Here is a 19,767-nt window from a genome sequence, read left to right on the forward strand (position 1 = left end):
CCTCTGGAGTTACAGGATCTCCGGAAACCGGACCAAAACAAACAAGGCAGGGGCTCAGGTTCCTACACTATACTACTTTCACCACTCTCTTGGCTCTGGGTGTCCCGGGAGCTCAGGGCAGTGACCAGTCATTGGACTTGTGAACAGGCATTCCACGACTCTATTAACAATCCTCAAGGGCCAGATCAATAAGGGATTGTGGAGGATATCAGGAATGCCAAAGATAACCCAAAAAGTAAGAGCTGCCATCTTCAATGGCCTACCATACCTGGAACTTAGAGATCTTGCATTAAAACTCTGGCTAGGGGGTAATAACAACCTCAGAGTCCAAGTTCCCTGAATTTTCTTTGATGAATTTAAAATTGAAAACAGTCAAATATGAACATGTTTAATAAAAGAAAAACAATTAACATCTCATCCAGTGGGATGTAACAAACTCCTAGGCCATTCAAGCACTGTCCCCTTGGTTTGTAATACCTTCAGAACTGCATTTATAGAAGAAATGGGAGCCCTTCACAACATCACACCCTAAAACACAAGGGTCATCAGGATATTGCTTCCTGGATAATGTAGCGCTAATGTACCTCTTGTTACATATTAAATATATTTAATAAAAAGGAACAGCGGTTATGAAAGATACTTAGACTTTAGACGCAAAGAAAACATGGGCACTTTAAGGTCAGTGCAATAAAACAAAGTACTTTCCAACTTGGTATGATTTCAAATATTTATTTCCATGGCAAAAATAGACTATATTCATTTTACATACATGGCACTGTACACAATCAGTCATAAAAACATTTCCTGTCTATCAAATATAATATATTCATTGTTTTATAAACCAGTTTTAAAAGATTTAAAGCTGTAATGATCATATATGTTTACAGTGATAGCCAGGCACACTCAAACTAGCTAGCCATGGCGTTTGCAAAAATAATACTTCAAAATATTCACTATACATGTATGGAGTATAAATATAACCCTGCTGACTGGTTTGAGAGTTGTGGAAGGTGGTTAACAAAGGCTACCTGTGTCACTTGTTGGGTCCACAATGTGCAGTGCGGATACATAATGAGATAATGTGTCTGTCAAAATACACAAATATGTATGTACACACACACATGTAGTGCATCATGTGCAATGTATGCACGCTGCAAGGCTAAGAATGGAGTGATCCTCTGTGTATCAAATATCTTTAAATATAGAAGCGTGTTATGCTCCTGGTTTTAGTCTTAACCTACAATGAGTCAATTTTGCCCCTCCACAACAACCTGTATCATCAAAAGGTAGCCATGACCCAGCTTTGTTCTACAAATCCATGGACTGTTTGGGGATCTCCTTGAAGATAAAACTGCCATTTCCTTACACCTTACGGGGTTTGTATTTTCAAAGCCAATGAGCATTTGCCCATCAGCATGAATACACATTTCCACAAGCTTGTCTGCTTGGAGTCCTTAAAGTGCATATAGTTCAGAAGGGCAGTAATGTGTGATGACAGGTTAAAGAACAGACTTAGCTTGAAATCATTTTTTATAACATTACCTTAAGGGTCACTTAAGGAGAGGGTGCATATATGCATCATATGTTTTCTTTCTGCAAATGATGTAGCATAAATGCTTAATCTTTTATAAAAGTAATTTCTGGCAAGCTACACCTCCTTACATCAAAGTAGGCCCTGCTTATGGAATAGGATCTAAAAAGAGCTACTTTAAGCCGTATATGAGCACCTCTTTATTACTAAACCTACACAGGGTGGTCAACAAATTAACCAGCTCCTCAATGAGGGAAGAATTATGCTACACAGGCTAATCTGTATTTATCCTTTGTGTATGTTGTGAAAACTCAATCTAGGAAGCCAGTCTTACCGTCATTGTTAGCTAATGAACTGCATTACGCCTGGCCTGAAAATCGGGGAAGCCATCTTGAAATATACTGCCTAGTTCTAGGAAACTGTCAACTTTTAAACTCGTCATATTTCCTTTGTCACTGCATGCCTCCTTCTTCCACAGAGATTACTAAGATTCCAAACCAGTCCAAACAATCCATTTCAGAAGAAACAGAGTGTGCTGTAGATGGAAGTTATTTACCCCACTCTCAACAAGTAACACAGGAATTAGTTTGTCAAATGCACTGTACACCACAATGCATCAGTACTTAGAAAGGTGTAAGCTTACCAAAATTAAATGTTTGCACAAATGAAGCAGATTAAAGACAAGCAATATACATATATATATGAAAAAGTTCAAATTATACAAAACCCTAAAAAAACATAGCCAAACAGCATAAATAAAACTAGGATTGCAAATGTGCCTTCTTCATACAAGAATTTTTTTTAGTATAAATTAAAAAGAAAAAGTATGCTATTCCATGTTTTCTACAGCAGGGTACCAGTTTGGTATTGCTTGTATTCGAGAGAGAATCCATGTTTTGGAGAAGAAAAAAAAGGGTTGTTGATTAATTAGAGAGCCAAGATGCTCAGGCATGGGAAATAATTTTGTGTTGGCTCATCATCTTTGCTCTGCTGTCCTTTATTTGTATTTCTGGTATTTTCATAAAAAAAGGGCATGGAAACATTATGAAAAAAATACATAAATGTCTTTCTGCTTTACAACTGAGAACATATGTTCCTACGAACACAACAACACCATTTAGTCTTTTTCATATGTTATAGGGATAGAGAGAGAGAGAAGGGGGGAGATCGAGAGAGAGAAGGAGAGAGGGAGAGGGAGAGAGAGAGAGAGATTCGTTTTTATATCAAAATCTAGGTAGTCCACGGAATTCTTTCAAGAATGCACACTGGGCCCATCCAGGATATCCGATGAACAACACTGGCTAACCCCAAATTGATCTCGCCGGTACGATTTACCTGAAAATTGGTGCTCACAAAATCAGACTCTCCCATTCAATAATATTCTGATACAAAACACTTCCAAGGGCTACCTGTCAAAGTATGCATGATGGATGAATAGTATAATTCAAATGTTAACACAAGGAACTTTGGTAAATAATCACTCAACTTTGGAGCTCTCTGCATCATGTCAATCACAGCATCCAACATTTCTCAATGAAATATAAAACTATTTCATCTGGCAAAAATAGTATTATTATTTTACATTTAATATTTGGGTGTCTACAACTGTAATACAAAATCACCCTGGGTGGGAGGCAATCTCAGTGCCGGCTGCAGCAAATCTCAAGGAGGGGGAAGGGAGGGGAAATTTAAAAAAAAAAAAAAAAAAAAATACCTTACCTGTCCTGCCGCCCGCCTGACTCCTCAGATGGTGTCTCAGCAGTCCCTGGGACACCAGCACAGGCTGCCCACGCAATTCTGGCGCTGCTCTCATGTGATATCTAGCATGAGAGCAGCACCAGGATTGGTATGAGCGGCTTGGTCTGCTGCTCAGACAGTGCATGGGAGTCTGTGCTGTTTCTCCAACCCGGCTGTGCAACACAGTTGGTATGGAGAAACCTAAGTGCGCACGTCAGTTTGATTGGCATAAGACATCCCGCCAAACTGACACACACACTTTTAAGTGCCCTCCACTCCTCCTTCCCCATCCTGGCTCAGCCAACAGCTGAAGAATAAAACAATATTAAAATATTGTTTTATTTCTCAGCTGCTGTCTGTTAGCCAGTGGGGTGATGCTCCTGCGCCATTGCGGGGGAGCTGCTGCCTGGCATTCTGTTCAGCTGTTGCTATCCCATTTGTATTCTCCATCACCTAGGTATATTTTATTTTTCATTAACCATACTTTTGGATGCCAAACTGACATATGCACTTTTAAGTTCACTCCACTCCTACTCCCCCTTCCCATGGCCCAGCCCTGCCCCTCGCTGCACACGCTGGCTCAGCCAGCAGCTGAAAATAAAATATTGTTCTATTTTTCAGATGCTGGCTCTTAGCCAGTGGGGTGACGCTCCTCCGCTACTGCGAGGGAGCCACCGCTGGGCATTCAGTCCAGCTGTTGCTATCGCATTTGTATTCTCCATCACCTAGCTAGACTCTATTTTTTGATAAGCATACTTTTGCATTATTTCAAAATACCATTAGTCTATTAAAAGATTCCTTTTGTGTTTTCACTTCCTGTACAAAAGTAGGTTATCTAGTGAAAGCATTTACAGGGGCTGTTCACTTGCAAGTCAGTTCCTGATTTTGCATTTATTTTTATACAGAAGATGCAAAACTAGGAGATGGTTCGCTTTCCGTTAGAATACTGCATTCACATACAGATACAGCCTATGCAAATAAATATTTTCTTTACGTAACAGAAGAATCAGAAGAATTTAATAAATAGAAAAGGAAGGCAGCAGAGGAAGTGCTTTACTGGTTTAGCAGCTGCTACTCTAAATGTTTTATCTCAGAACTTCAATTAATTAGTTGTCATGGTAGAAAAGTAAAAGAATATTGAGAAAGGAGACTTTAAGAGGTCCAGTTTTGTTGCATGCCAAAAAGGAAAGGGTGGCACAGTGGACTATCCTATGCATAGTGATTTGCAAGTCACTCATTGAGTAACAGGAACCTTGTGGAGTTAGGACAGAGTCCAATATGCTCATTCCTACTTAGCACTGTATTTCTAGAAACATCACAACCGCAAAGGTAAGCCTTTTGGGAAACCAAGACAGATGCTCTTACTGTGATCAAAGTGAGCTTTGACAGAGTGATGAATCACAGAACATGAGGGGGAGATATATATAAATATATATGGAAAATGTCACTTACCCAGTGTACATCTGTTTGTGACATGTAATGCTGCAGATTCACATGCTGTGCACATGTCGCGATCTAGTGTTGGGCTCGGAGTAGTACAAGCTCTTTTTCTTTGAAGAAGTCTTTTGTCGAGTCACGGGATCAAGTGACTCCTCCTCTCAGTGATAGTGTGCAAGGGCATCGACTCCTTTGTTAGACTGTTTTCCCGCAGGAGGGTGAATGAAGAAAGGAGTGAAAGATTGTGTATGTACAACTTATAGATGTATAAAAAGTAAATAAGATGCCCATGCAAATGTAGATACATATGTACAAATAAGTACTACAACTACAGCCTCCCGGGGAGGAGGGAGGGTGCATGTGAGTCTGCAGCACTACATGCCACGAACAGATGTACACTGGCTAAGTGACATTTTCTGTTCGATGGCATGTGTAGCTGCAGATACACATGTTGTACATAGACTAAAAAGCAGTTTGAAATAGTGTTTTTAACACTGCTTGTCTAACACTGGCTTGTTGTCTAGGTAACACATCCACACAGTAATGCTTCGTGAATGTATGTGGTGTGGACCATGTAGCTGCTTTGCATATATCTGTTATTGGTATATTTCCTAAGAATGCCATGGAGGCAGCATTTTTCCTAGTGGAATGTGCTTTTGGAGTTTTTAATAGTTGCCTTTTTGTTTTATGGTAGCATGTTTGAATACATTTTACAATCCACCTAGCTAATCCTTGTTTTGAAATGGGATTACCATTTGAGCTTGTTGAAAAGCAACAAAAACATGTTTAGTTTTCCTAAAGTCCTTTGTTCTGTCTACATAATACATTAGAGTTCTTTTTTGATCAAGAGTGTGTAAAGCTCTTTCAGCAGTAGAGTCTGGCTGTGGAAAGAAGACTGGCAATTCCACTGACTGATTAATGTGAAAAGGTGAAACCACTTGGGACAAAACTTTTGGATTTGTCCTAAGCACTACTTTGTGTTTGTGTACTTGGAAGAAAGGTTCTTCTAGAGTAAATGCCTGAATTTCACTTACTCTTCTCAATGAAGTAATTGCTACTAATAAGGCAACCTTCCATGTGAGAAAGTGAATAGCGCGAGTGCATGGGTTCGAATGGGGGCCCCATAAGTCTTGCGAGTGCAATATTAAGATTCCATGCTTTAATTGGTGGAGTACTGGGTGGAATAATGCATTTAAGTCCTTCCATAAATGCTTTAATGACAAGAACTCTAAACAGAGAGGTATGTTGTATATTTTGTAGGTAGGCTGATATGGCTGTTAGATGAATCTTAATAGAGGAAAAGGCAAGAATTGCTTTTTGTAAGTAAAGCAAATAACACACAATATCTTGTACTGATGCTTTAGGTGGATCTATAATTTTAGTTTGACATTAATATATAAACTGTTTCAATTTATTTGCATAGCATTGTCTGGTTGTTGGTTTACATGCTTGTTTTAGAACGTTCATACATTCTAATGGAAGCTGTAGGTATCCAAATTCTATGACTTCAGGAGCCAAATCACTAAGTTGAGCACATTGGGATTGGGATGCCTGATTTGACCTCTGTTCGGACTTAACAGGTCTGGTCTGTTTGGAAGCTTGTGATGTGGTACTACTGACAGATCTAAGAATGTCGTGTACAGTGCTGGCGTGCCCATGTGGGACCTATGAGTATCATGGTGAGGGAAGTGTGACATTTTGTTGACCAGAAATGGAATTAAAGGGAGAGGGGGGGGAAGCGTAAGCAAATATCCCTTCCAGTTGATCCATAGAGCATTGCCCTTGGACTGAGAGTGGGGGTTTCTGGATGCGAAGTTTTGAAATTTAGCATTTTTGCTTGTTGCGAAAAGGTCTGTTTGGTGTTCCCCACTTTTGAAAGTAATATTGAACTACCTGTGGGTGAATCTCCCATTCGTATATTTGTTGCTGAGTCCTGCTTAGAAGGTCTGCTAGTTGGTTGTGTATTCCTGGGATGTATTCCGCTAGCAGGTGAATGTGATTGTGAATTTCCCATTTCCATATTGTTTGAGCTAGAAGGGACAATTGGGAAGAGTGTCCCCCCCCCCGTTTTTTCAGATAATACATTGTTGTCATATTGTCTGTTCTTATTAAGACTGTTTTGTGCATGATCTGTGGTTGAAATGACTTGATGGCTAAGAACACCGCTAATAATTCCAAGTAGTTTATGTGGTAAGTTTTTTGTATTGAGTTCCATTCCCTTTGTATCGTTAGATTGTTGAGATGGCCTCCCCAACCTGTCATTGACACATCTGTTGTGATTATGGTCTTGAAATGGCCTCCTCTTTGTTAAGTTGCTGAGATTCCACCATTGCAGAGATTTGTAAGTTTGGTGGTCTAACAACACTAGATCATGTAACCGACCCCGTGCCTGAGACCATTGTTGTGAGAGACACTGTTGCAGTGGTCTCATGTTTAGCCTTGCGTTTGGTACTATTGCTATGCATGATGCCATCAATCCCAACAGTTTCGTGACAAATCTTACTGTGTAAGTTTGAATGATCTGCATTTGTGATATGAGGTATTGAAAAGCCTGTATCCGTAGTGGATTTGGGTAGGCTAATGCTGAATGAGTATTGAGAATTGCGCCTAGATAAGGTTGAATTTGTGCAAGATGAGTTTTCTGATAATTGACTGTGAACCTTATGTGTGTAGGGTATATATTGTGTATTTTGTGTGTTGTTGGCATTTTAGAATGGTGCTGGATTTTATTAACTAATCGTCTAGATAAGGGAAGACATGTATGTGTTGTCTTCTGAGGTATGCCGCTACTACAGCTAGACAATTTGTGAACACTACTGGTTCTGTTGTTACTCCAAAGGGTAGTACTTTGAACTGGTCGTGGTTGCCTGATATTACAAACTTTAAATACTTGCGGTGAGCTGGATGTATGGGAATGTGGAAGTAAGTGTCCTTTAGATCTAACACAGTCATGTAATCTTATTTTTGTAACAGGGGAATGACGTCCTGTAGAGTGACCATGTGAAAATGTTCTGACAGGATATTTAGATTTAGAGGTCTGAGAGCGAGAATAGGTCAGAGAGTACCATCCTTCTTTGGTATAAGGAAGTACAGCGAATATACTCCTGTCATGGGAACTATTTATATTACCCCATTGAGTAATAGAGATTGTAACTCTTGTTTTAATAAAATAGTGTGTTCTGGACAGAGTCTCAGAACGAAGGGGAATATTTGGTGGCGCGGAGATGAGCTCTAGGCAATAACCATTGCGTATAATTGAGAGTACCCATTGAGCTGTGGTGATGTTTTGCCAGTATGAATGGAATTGTTGCAGTCTTCCTCCCAAAGGAGACGTATGGGATTGTGTGATGTTTGGGAAGTCATTGTTTAGTGGGTGTGGAAGCACCCTTTGAGGCTGAAAATGTTCCTTTGGCCCTGAAATGTTGTCCTCCGTAAGAGCATCTAAATTACCCTCTCGAGTAGTACTGCTGTCCTTGCTCTGGGTGTGAGGTGGAAGCCTCTGCAGTCGGTTTTAAAACCTCCCCTAAATTGCGGTTTCGGAAAGGAACGCCAAAATTGTGTGGTATAAAGTGCTCCCATGGCTTTTGCTGTGCCAGAGTCTTTCCTAAGTTTCTCAATGGTTGTGTCCACCTCTGGCCCGAAGAGTTTCTGTTTGTTAAACAGCATATTAAGGACCGCTTGTTAAATTTCAGGTTTAAAACCTGAGGACCTCAACCATGCATGTTGTCTAATTGTGATACTGGTATTAATCCCTCTAGCTCCAGTGTCAACTGCATCTAGAGCAGACCTATTCTGATTATTTGTTATGGCCTGACCCTCTTCCACAATTTGCTGCACCCGCTTTTGGTGTTCTTTGGGTAGGTATTGCAAGAATTTTGCATCTCATCCCAATGTCCCCTGTCGTATCTTGCCAAAAGGGCCTGGGAATTGGCAATACGCCATTGGTGGGCTGCTTGTGTTGCCACCCTTTTGCCCGCAGCATCAAATCTTCTGCTTTCTTTGTCAGGGGGTGGAATATCCCCCGAAGACTGACTATTGGCACGCTTCCCGGCTGCACTGACCACAATAGAATCTGGTGAATTGTTGTGTGATGTAATTTGGATCCATTGGTGCAGGCTTATATTTTTTGTCAATCATCTGTGTTAAAACCATAGCTTTAACTGTTTTTTTAAATATTTCCTCTGCGTGCCTAAGCATACCAGGAAGCGTTGTAAACACTGGTATTGCCTGTGAGTTGAGGATAGTGTATTAAAAAGAGAATCCTCTTCTAAAGGTTCCACAAGCATTTGTACCCCATGGTATGCAGCTGCCCTAGATATTACTTGGTTATAAACTGTACTATCCTCTGGTGGAGATGGTCTAGTAGGATAGAGATCTGGATCTCTGGATGGTATAGGTTCTGAGTCGTACATGTCCCATGGGTCTACAGTGTCTCCTTGTGAATAAGTATGAGTGTGATGGTAACAGTGGTGGAGTGAGAGGTTGTGGTGAAAAAGAAAGATGCGGTGAATGCGCTGGAAAAAGCTGAAAAGGTTTCAGTTTTAACTTCCCCTTGATAATGTTGGCCGGTGGTGGGGCAGTATCAAGAGTCTTTTGAAATGCTAGCCTTCTTTTAGTCTGTGGAGGCGGAGAAGTAATAATTTTTCCAGTCTCTTTCTGGATTTATATTCTTCTTTGCTTGCTGTCCGTAGCATCTAAAATAGATTGACTGTCCGATTCCTCCATTTGATGGTCAGAGGTATGTATTGTGCACTTAGAAGAATGTTCAGTGAATGTTTTGGGCACCTGCTTCAATCGAGTCGAAAGTCCTGTGTCCTCTGCACAGGATGATGTTTTCGGCTCCGAAGTCGGACTGAGGTGTTTCGGTTCCGAAGCTGTTAGCCGAGGTTTTAGCTCCGAAGAAGTTCGTACTCTTTTCGTATCCGATGATTGTGGGCGTTGGCTCGATTCGGAGGTTGAGGTTTGAATTTTTCGTCTCAACCCAGACACTGAAACAGGCGTGGTAACCTGTTGATGGAGTGTTTTGGCCTTTTTCAGCACTGAACCCAAGAGTCAGTCGACGATTCGTTTTTTTTGGGTGGAAACAAGCTTGAGAGCAGTGATGCACCTAAGGCTTTGCCTGATTTTTTTTTAGAAGTGGGTGTTGGGTCAGGTATACTCACATACTGCGCCGCTGCTAACGGCTGGCTGTCCTCGCCTGAATCTTGTTTGGAGTCAGAGTCTGGGATCGAAATTGCCATTTTTGCCTGCTCCTCTTCGAGGGTGTTGGTGGTGGACTGTGTGTGCTTGGACGCCATCTCCAATCTTCGTGCCCTTCGATCGCGTGGTGTTTTCTTCTATCAAAAAGACTGACATGCCTCATAGCTTTCCTCAAGATGTTCTGGAGAAAGGCAGAGATTACAGACCAAGTGCTGGTCGGTGTAAGGTAATTCAGCATGGCACCGAGGACAGAATCAGAATGGAGTCCGATCCATCAGGCTATGACGCACTAGACCCGAACAGGCCCAAGGAGGGAGCGAGCACCCGAAAGGGCGTTTCCTTGATCCCGACTGTACTATCGGATCGAATGCAGAAGAAACCGCATTTGAAACAATACTGACGGTATGAGAAAAGTTTGAGATAATATATAGAGTTTTAGAATCAAAAGTCCCAGAGCAAGAGGTAACACGTCCGAACCCGACGGCGGAAAGAAAACAATCTAACAAAGGAGTCGATGCCCATGTGCACTATCACTGAGAGGGGGAGTCACTCAATCCTGTGAATCGAACAAAAGACTTCTTTGAAGAAAAACAACTTGTAACACTACGAGGGCCATCACTAGATGGTGAGATATGCACAGCATGTGTATCTGCAGCTACACATGCCAAAGGAACATATATATAAACTATGTTTTGGGAACAGCAAAGATGCCCTTTACACTGGTTATAAAGGTTAATGGCACGTTAGTTTATTTATGTATTACATGTTTTTTACATCAATGCCCTACCTGTATAAATATACTCTAGGATATAACAACCACAGAGAAAAAAGTTTGCTTACAAAATGATTGTCAGACATCATTAAAAAATATTCCTGCAAATAACTTTGTGAATTGGGTCCTTAAACAATCAGCTGTAAAGGGAATTGAAGAAATGGGGTAGGTTTAGAGAAAGGGGCTCCTGCTTTTATGTTATAACTGACTCTTAATATTAGCCCCTACATGTCCTTCTTATCCCAGTCCTTGAAACAAAGGGCAATAAATTTGAAAAAGGATAAGCGTGTTATCTGTCACTGACGGCAGGGCAGTCTCACTCTGTAAGACCGGGTCGGGCGCGACCTCATTTGGGGTAGTTAAGTTTTTACCTGTATGTGATGGTTTTATTATCTGTAAGCCCGATTATGGATTTAAAGAAAAAATAATTACTTTGAACATTACAGCTTTAGGAGCAAGCTTCTATAATGTATTACTATTGTGCATCTGAGCTCTATCAACCTTCGAAGAATGAACGCTCAACAAGATTTCTTCCCTTTGCTATCAGGTTACATACAGCTTTTCTTACCTAACCTGCTCTACAGTAGCAGGCAATCGTAATAAGATCTACACGTATGTTGACTCTCTTTTCAATAGTGGACATTGATCCATTACAGCAATGGATTGCAAGTAGTGTATTTTGTATTTTAACAACATGTACCGTTAATATTCATTAGAACACTGGAATGTTGAGAACGTCATTAAAGACAATAGAGTAGCTCTGGGCTTGTAATGGCTGGTATAAGCCCAAAGCTCCAACGTTCCAATGTTTGTCTTATGTTTCTCCCATTTTTAGAACTTTCTACCCTTAGTTGGTGGAAATTTCTAATAGCCTTTTAGCACATTTGCCATGAGCTATACCGGTTGTTAAAGGCCCTCTCACTCATTACAGGCTATTACCAGCGGCTCAGGCCTAAAACTAAGGTTCAGGGTTTTTAACAACCAGTATAGACTTCAAACCATAACCTTGAAGAACAGTATGTGTTGTGTTTTCATCACCAAGAAACAGAGGTGCTATATGAACCGCTATAAAAGGTTCATGTTTTGCATGTAAAAGGCTTCTGAAAGTTAATCATGCTTGCGAATACATTAAGTGTATCAAACTGAGGACAATCTGGCTCCTCATTGAAGATTGCTAATATCATAGAAACTTCATATATTGTGAATGCAATCAAGGTGAGATTAATTTATGAAAATGACGACTGCCACGTTATGGCTGTGAGTGATACTGGCAGGTCACACTACTGCTGTGCTAGGTTTCTCAATTCTCGGAAAGCACCAGAATGACCACTGATCCCTCTTGCCAACAACTAGGATAATATCATTAGCAGATCCGATTTTAGCTTGCCAACAGATTAGATGTACTGGTGTAAAGAAACCTGATCCAAGTGTACCAGTTTAATAGCTTCTTCTGCTCAGTTTATGGTAGTCATCCGGTAAACTCAATTACTGCAGTGGTCTACCATATATCTGCCATTAACGCATAGCTAAAATGATTTCTTAAACTGGTGCAGAAAATTATAATGCATTAATAGGGATATACCCTAGTAAGACAGCCAAGTAGGGTACAACTTATCACATACAGAAAGCATGTGGAAGTAGGAAGTTGAGCCTTGCGTTTCTGTTGTACCTACTCTGTAAATTAAGTGTGGCTCAAAGACTGAGGTGCACCGCATTTGAAGCGAAAACTCCCTCCTCCGTTCAGCAGTCATGACTCCACTGGCGGAGTCAAGTTGGCGCCTAGACTTGCTGCTTTAGGAAGAACACTCGTATACAGAGAGGAAGGATAGCTCAGCAACCAGATGTTAGGTGAGCGTTTTAAAGCCCTCCGCTATCTGCATTGTTGCCGAAAACGGTCACCTGACAAATGCAGAATTATAACAATTCTCCCCCACAATCCAGCTTAACTTTCTTGCAAAAATACATGAGAGGGTGGGGGAAAAAGCATGAATTCAGCGGATTCAAAAATGCTCTTTTAACATATATTTTCCTCCACTTCCTGGTACAATGGTTGCCTTTTTTTGGGCGGTTTTCACTGTCCATTTCTCCTGTCGTAGTCAGTGTTAAGACACGAGATAAGGCCAACCACACGGTTGCCACATTTCTCATATCCATAAATGAGGCTGATTGTGAAGAAGTGGCATCTCTCTCTTTTGGATCTCTTATAAGAAGGACTGCAAAGTGAACGAGGCACCTTCGCTACAATTGTTTACAGTCTGCTATTTTCAGAGCGGCCCTGTTTAAAACAAGTAGCACTGAGCATCATGTGGCAAAATGTTCAGTTTACCCTATTCTAGTGGATATACTGAACTGATAAGTCACAAGACAATGTTTTAAAATGGACACCCTTTTCAAGATTCCTTACAATGTATGTTAGGAGTTACAAAATTATAGAGACAAGCGCTTAACCATGTAGTGTATGAAAGGGTCTAAATATTGTGAGACTCCATTCAAAAATCACATACGAGAATCGGAAACAGCACAAGAGGACTGTTTACATTCTCTTACATCCCTTTGTGAATCACCCCCGGAATGTCCAACCCCCTAATAAAAGTGCAAAGTCGGCACATTCATTTATATTTGTACATGAACAGAACCTGAATATTCCCATTGTATTCCTAGTTTAATATTTTGGGGCCGCCTCACAAAGGCATGTAGGCATATATGATAAAGTATTAAGGGGGTACTTCTTTATGTAATTCAAAATGTCTTTGGGGATAGGCCTGTTTGTTGTTTTATCTTTTCGTTTAATGTGTAGTGTATTGAATGTTTTGGTGCCATATTTTAAATATGTGCACTGTCTCTTTCCCTACAGCATATTATTGTTTTACCAGCTTGCTGTCTTTCTTTAGCAGCTTATTGTTAAAATAGGAAATGTCTATTTCCCTCTCAGGTTTACATTATTAACCAGCGGTGTAAGTTTCTCCGTTCCAAGACCTTTTTGACACAAGCTGATCACTTGATCGGAAGGTCCGAGAGGGGACAGAAACACAGTGGGCTATTTGTACCCAACTCATTGATGTAACGGTCAGTCAGTCAGGGAGTCAGAGAACACAAGTGACGGGGAAGCACCGCAGGCGTTTTGCCGCGATATTTGCAGTTCATGGGCACCAGTGTGTTTCCAAAGGCCCACAGACGCTTGTGCAACCCCTACTGCTCTATGCATTTCCCAGCACAACAGTTTGAGCCTACTCCATAAAAAGGGAATGTTCCCTCGTTCGTAAGAGTTCTTGGCCCCATGCAAAATAAAGCATGCCTTTGCTTCCGTATTGTTACAGACACAGGCGTGGAGATATAATGATCACATGGGCAAGTTCACCACTTAAAAGTGGACAGTTAACGCTCTTTTGTGAAGTGGCACAATGGTCCCTGGTGAACACTCAAATTGGGGGCAAGTCAAAGACTGCTGCCTCTGTCTGGATGGTGGGTCTGCGGCCCCTCCAAAGGCAGACCGGCCTCCACAAGAGGTAAAACACAGAGTGGCGGGTCAATCTCCAATCTGTTTCGCTGCTGCGCTCCCTTCGGTGCATCTGCACACAACAAGGGTACGCACAACCCAAAACAAGGCCACGGGTGTTACCTTACCGTGCCCTCTGCCATCTATGTGCCCATACTTAGAATGAGAAAAGGACTACAAAGTGGTGGTAGGTAAAGAGGGGAAAAATACAGAACTAGCTTCAGGTAGCCAAGCCCTCATGATATGGTGCTGGTTGACATCTCCGTAAAACGGGAAGCCAATGTAGATTACTGGGCAAGTTATTTAGGTTTTTTAATTACTTGCTGTGGGAGAGAAATAAGTTCAGAAATACAATAATAAACAATTACTTCATATCGAAAGCTAGGAGAACAAATTTGCTTTTCTCATAGGAAAATAATAACTACAAAAAAGTCTAGGTGGGCCAATAAAAGCACACCATGCTTTCACTCCCTGTTTACCATCTCATTACTTACACACATTCCTTTTTCTACAATGTTAGTCATTTTAAAATTCTTCAGCTAAGAAAATACTCATCCCTAATAAATACGGCGTGTTAAACTAAATAGATAGACAAAATCGGTATTTTAGCTATATAAATAAAACAGCCCCAAAAAGTGCTTTAAAAAGAAGCGTGCGTCCACTTTGATTTAAACCGGTAAAATCCGACATTCAGTTCAAACGGAGAAATAATACTGATAAAATGTCCTTCATGTCACCATCCACGCAGACTCGGAGGCTGCAGGGTTAGCTGTGTCAGAGTCAGCATGGAGAACCCTGCTGAAAGGTGTCCGCTTATTGACCTGCCACACTCACATTGACAGCAGAAATGTCTTACACACGTTCCAAACGGAAGTGCTGTGGACCCCGGCCTCCCAAGTGAGAAATGTATCGTCTCGGAGTAAATAGCCCCAGCCTCGGATTTTTCCATTTGTTTCTTTTGTGTTGTTTTGTGCTCCTCCTCCTGTTTAATTTTCAAAACTCACGGACCAATTGTTGTCATCTCCCAAGCAATGCCAGGTTGATCATGTTTGGGCAACACTCATTGTCTGATTCCCTGTTCAGGGATCCGGTGAGCCACGAGTCACGTTTTGGGATCCTGTTGTGCATGACGTCCTCCAAAAGCAGCCACTCGGGAGGATTTTACGCATGTGGAGTAAGGCTGTATATAACACATTTCACAGCGAGCTGAAAACTCAGATTTCTAAGCAAAGAACTGTGGCAGGGCGGAACACATCATAAGTGCTTGACTGTGTGGGGAATCCAGCCCCCATTCTAGCCCTGTCAAGGAACCTCCTGGTGAGGAACTGCACAACTTTCTTCAATGGCAACAAAGAGCCTACTGACACCTCTCTTGATGACCCTGGTTAGGCTCGGTTATGGACCACTGCACAACTCACTCAAGTACATTGTGATGGCCATCAGAGCAGCATTTGTAAGCAATCACGTTTACCAAGAAACCGCTCCTGGGTATTGTGTTGCTGTGTAGCACAGATGGATCCTTTCATCATCCAAAATCTAGATTATAAACTCGGAAATCTCACCAAAACTAGTCGAAACATATCATTATCAACCTTTGGAGCTCGCTCTTCCTTTTACTGAAATGTCTCTTGACCAAACCACTCCTTGGTTTACACAGACTGCATTCATATTCACCAGTGAGGAAGATCTTTTGCTAGGTAGACTCGTGTATCAAGCATTGGGCTTGAAAGAGTAAACAATAAAGCATCACGGACATTCATCTGAGGTTAAACAGCTACCACAGTGTGGGAGATTTCCCTACGGACCCGCTCCATCTTCAGGTGTTTAGTGGTGCCGATACTAGAGACTTTGCTTGCCTTTAAAAACAGGCACAACACGCCAGAATCCGAGTGTCTCCAACGTATTCGTCACCTTTTCATAAATCACTTCTTGAGAAATTACAAAGAGGCCACTATGCCTGCCTAAGTCAATTAGCACAGGATTCTATAAAACTCCAATTAGGTCTAGGTCCAGTCGGGTTAGGCAGTGCTCAAATCAGTCTGGAACTTTTGAGGAACTCTATGAGCACCTTGTAGACAAAAGTGTACTGGCAGATAATCTGAACCATCATCATCCGCTGCCGCCTCAGCATGTCCAGTACTTTTGGGATGTCCAGCATCTGAAACAAAAGACACAGGAAAATAATTCAGCATATCTACAACAGGATGGTGGAGCTAGTCAGGTCTCAACTACAAGATGAACAAATGTGCTACTAAGTCACAGAACAGGCATTGTAATGATAAGTCTGTCCATGGAATGGTCCCAGTCTGCTGTTTCATCTTTCAAAGCACTGAAGAAAGGAGCTGGTTTATTGTAGTGTTCCAAATACAAACTTTCCCACACCTGCCACTTATGTCTAACAAAAAAAGCATAACAACTTCTAACATTAACACATCTATTTTTACTGTTAGATGTAAGGAGAAAGAAAGAGAGAGAGAGGGCCATCATGCACTCCGACTAACAATTTTGCTCACTGGTCAAATAATATAACAAGAGTCTGTGGTATCCCATTTCCCCTTGAAGTTCTTATTCTGCTAACTGCTTGAGTGACCGGTCTTTCCTCAGTTTACTTTTCAATGATGTATGCCAAAGGTACTAGGTACGCAACTGTTCACACATTATAATTTTATTAATTCTGCCTTCTCCATTGTTTTCAAATGCAAAGCCATTTTTCCTTAGCCCAGGCTACAATAAGCCCGAATGATTCTCCGAATTTCAGTTTTCTAATGATGCTGTGTTTATTTGGATAGTCTATGTAACGCTAGGTAATCAGGGTTAGGAGTTTCCATTTTTCATACTAGCATTAGGGCCCACTGCATTCTTGCTACACCACTGTTAAGTTAGCATCTTTTTCCGTCCTTCGTAACACGACTTAAGTAGTCCTATATCACCTAATTTCTGAATTTTGTAAATGTATTTGTATAGCACTTTATATCCCACTGCAAGTCGCTTGAATGCGTTATTCAACAGACAGCATGCTACCCTGTGCTGGAGTACTTGATTGAAAGGTGTTGTTTTTCTATGGGCTGGTTTGGGAAGTGTGCGTGGGTGACCAGAGTGGCGCTCTTATTGTCACTTGGGTTGCAGGTCATGTTGGAGGAATGATGAGTGAGAGATAGGGAGTACTCAGATTACGTTATATGCATTCTACTCTACACGTCCCATACTTCGTTTATGGTGATTACCGCAAAGTTATCATCCACCTCCTGTATTAAGTACGGCAATAAGAACACCTCCTCTGTAAATTTTGCAAGTCTAGAGAAGAGAGAAAGTACAGTGATCCATCTGGACAGTCTACATTACAGTCTGTTCTGGTAACCACCAGCTGAGCTACAAGTTTTAGGAAAGGGCTGTTCAGGGGGTATTCATGTTTTTCAGCAATGACTATAGGTGCCATGGTACAATTAAATGTAGTGTTACTGTGAATTTTGGGACAATCTTGAGTCGTGGGAAATCAGCTCTCACCTTGAGAGTTGTTCATTTTTTTATGGCAGTGCATCAGAAAAGTTCTGCAGGTTGACCTTGAGAACATTCAGGTTATTTTATGCCAAAACATAGGATGGTCTTGTAAATTTCATATCTCAGCAGACAAGATTATCCAAAGTTTCACCACCTTTACTAAGAAAAAGTCCTTCCACCAACGGTCTTTAGCTATCCCCAGTTTCTTATATCTCCTCAACTAATTCAGCAAAAGCCTTAAACATTTATTTCTTTAGCTCGTTCCATTTATTTTATGAAGGTGCTGCTCTGCTTATCTGGCCGATTCTTGCTGATCTTCTTCGGAAAGTAGTGAGTGGTCTCTTTTCTTAGACGTAATGTCTAGGTTTCCAATGAGGAGAGAACAGCTTTCCTTGGTCATGAGTCTTCCTCTCCTTAATGTCCTCCGGCCGTAATTTGATGTCTCTACATCCTGCCTGTGTATCCTTGTTTCATTGGTATGCACTCTAGAGGCCTTTGGAGTAAAAGGCTGCTACCACGATTTTTCACTCAGTGTCAGCAGTTTGCCAGACCAGACTGGTCTCAACATACAGAAGCAAGCAGGCAACCCAGGCAGAACACCTTGTGTGAAATCAGCCCTAATCTGAAGCCAGCATATCTCGAAAAATATATAAGGGGCTATGAATCCTGCTCTCAGCTGCAGGATGTAACCATTTCAGTTGGAAAGGGTAGAGTGGATAGGCACCATGACGAAAAGGAGATGAGACACTATCAAGCTAAGTGTCCAACAATCACAGGGTTGTTCATTTTATGTTCAAGTATATTCTTAAGTCAACCCCCCTTGATCTTCATCCTCATCAAAGCCTATTAGTGGTATCACCTTGCAGACTGCTGTAGGATCACTAGTGAATCCTGACATGGGGCTCAATCAAGGTTCAGGTGTCTTCTTTGTGATGAACAGCTTTTGCCCACATGCAGCATTTCCCTTCTTGCACAAGACTCAGACAGTGTCATCAGGGCGCTCAGTGCTTCACAGTCTCTTCACTGCTCCTCTCACGATTATCCCCCACTCCACTGCTGCCACACCTAGCTCTTATGTCAGTTCCGTATTGAAGTACAGATTGTGCGGAAGAGGGGGAGATCACAGATTCTCTTTATGTAGGCATCACCTGCCATGGTCCAGCTCTCCCAGTTGCAGAATAGATCTTGATGTGTCAGAACCACTTCATTTCACATACGAGGCCACTAAGCAGCTAGGACATTACATCTGCCGGTGCTATAAGAACCAATGCGCCAGAGCTCCACAGGTATCAAGGCCTTTCTCTTTTAGCCTTGTGTCGGTAAGCCAGATGGCACAGTTACTCAGAGGGGGCTGGATATGTACCTTGGAGAATAAAGCGATTTTCTGCACTTTCTCTAGCTCAGAATTCCATCCCTAGGACACACTCGGTTTCTCGAATTCAATGCCATGTGAGGTCCGATGATGCTTACCAGATGGCACTACACAGGGGTAAAAGTGTTGACTGAAAAGGAGGTCACACCTCTCAGTTGCTCAAGAGTCAGCTATTGATTGTTATGGATGGATAGCTATTGCCCAGTGAAAACTGGTACATGTGTGATGGAGATCTTGGGATCCCTTATAATCGGTCTTAATTAATGTGCTTTGAATGAGAAAACAGTGCCTCTCATACTATATGCTAGAGCGGACTCTCACTGTAACTGACAGACTAAAGATTCTTCATCATGGTCCTGACAAGTAAAGTAGATTCCTTAATGTTTCTGAATCGGAAAATGTACCATATTCCAGATACGGAAAGCACAAACATCTTACAAGAAAGAGACCTAGCTAAGAATTTGTACCTACTTCCTTGAAAGCCACCAAAATAAAATAAAATACAAATAATGGGGAATCTAATAGTACAGGTTTGATTAACTTCTCCGATGCTGGCATCCTGCTATAAGAAGCAATAACTAACCCCAATTATGCTACAAAGAAACTAGCATGAGTCACTCGTGAATATAACATGCACATGCGCGTTTCAGCATGGCAGCTTTCCTCTCCGTTAAACTGCAGTTATTTTTAGCACTGGGAGGGAAAGCTTACATGATGGTAACAGC

General features: G+C 41.5%; 1 protein-coding gene across 2 annotated transcripts in view; it reads right to left on the reverse strand.

The window, feature by feature from the left end:
• Positions 1-713: 713 nt before the first annotated feature.
• The window catches only part of PTPN21 (protein tyrosine phosphatase non-receptor type 21), a 351,990-nt gene continuing 332,936 nt past the window's right edge, over positions 714-19,767 (reverse strand). For both annotated transcript variants that reach the window (XM_069208139.1, XM_069208138.1), the window contains one exon: positions 714-16,330. In XM_069208139.1, coding sequence (XP_069064240.1) covers positions 16,202-16,330 — 129 coding nt within the window. In that variant the 3' untranslated portion in view covers positions 714-16,201. The remainder of the gene's footprint in view (positions 16,331-19,767) is intronic.

This window comes from Pleurodeles waltl, chromosome 9 (genome assembly GCF_031143425.1).
Source record: "Pleurodeles waltl isolate 20211129_DDA chromosome 9, aPleWal1.hap1.20221129, whole genome shotgun sequence".
Lineage (NCBI taxonomy): Eukaryota > Metazoa > Chordata > Amphibia > Caudata > Salamandridae > Pleurodeles > Pleurodeles waltl.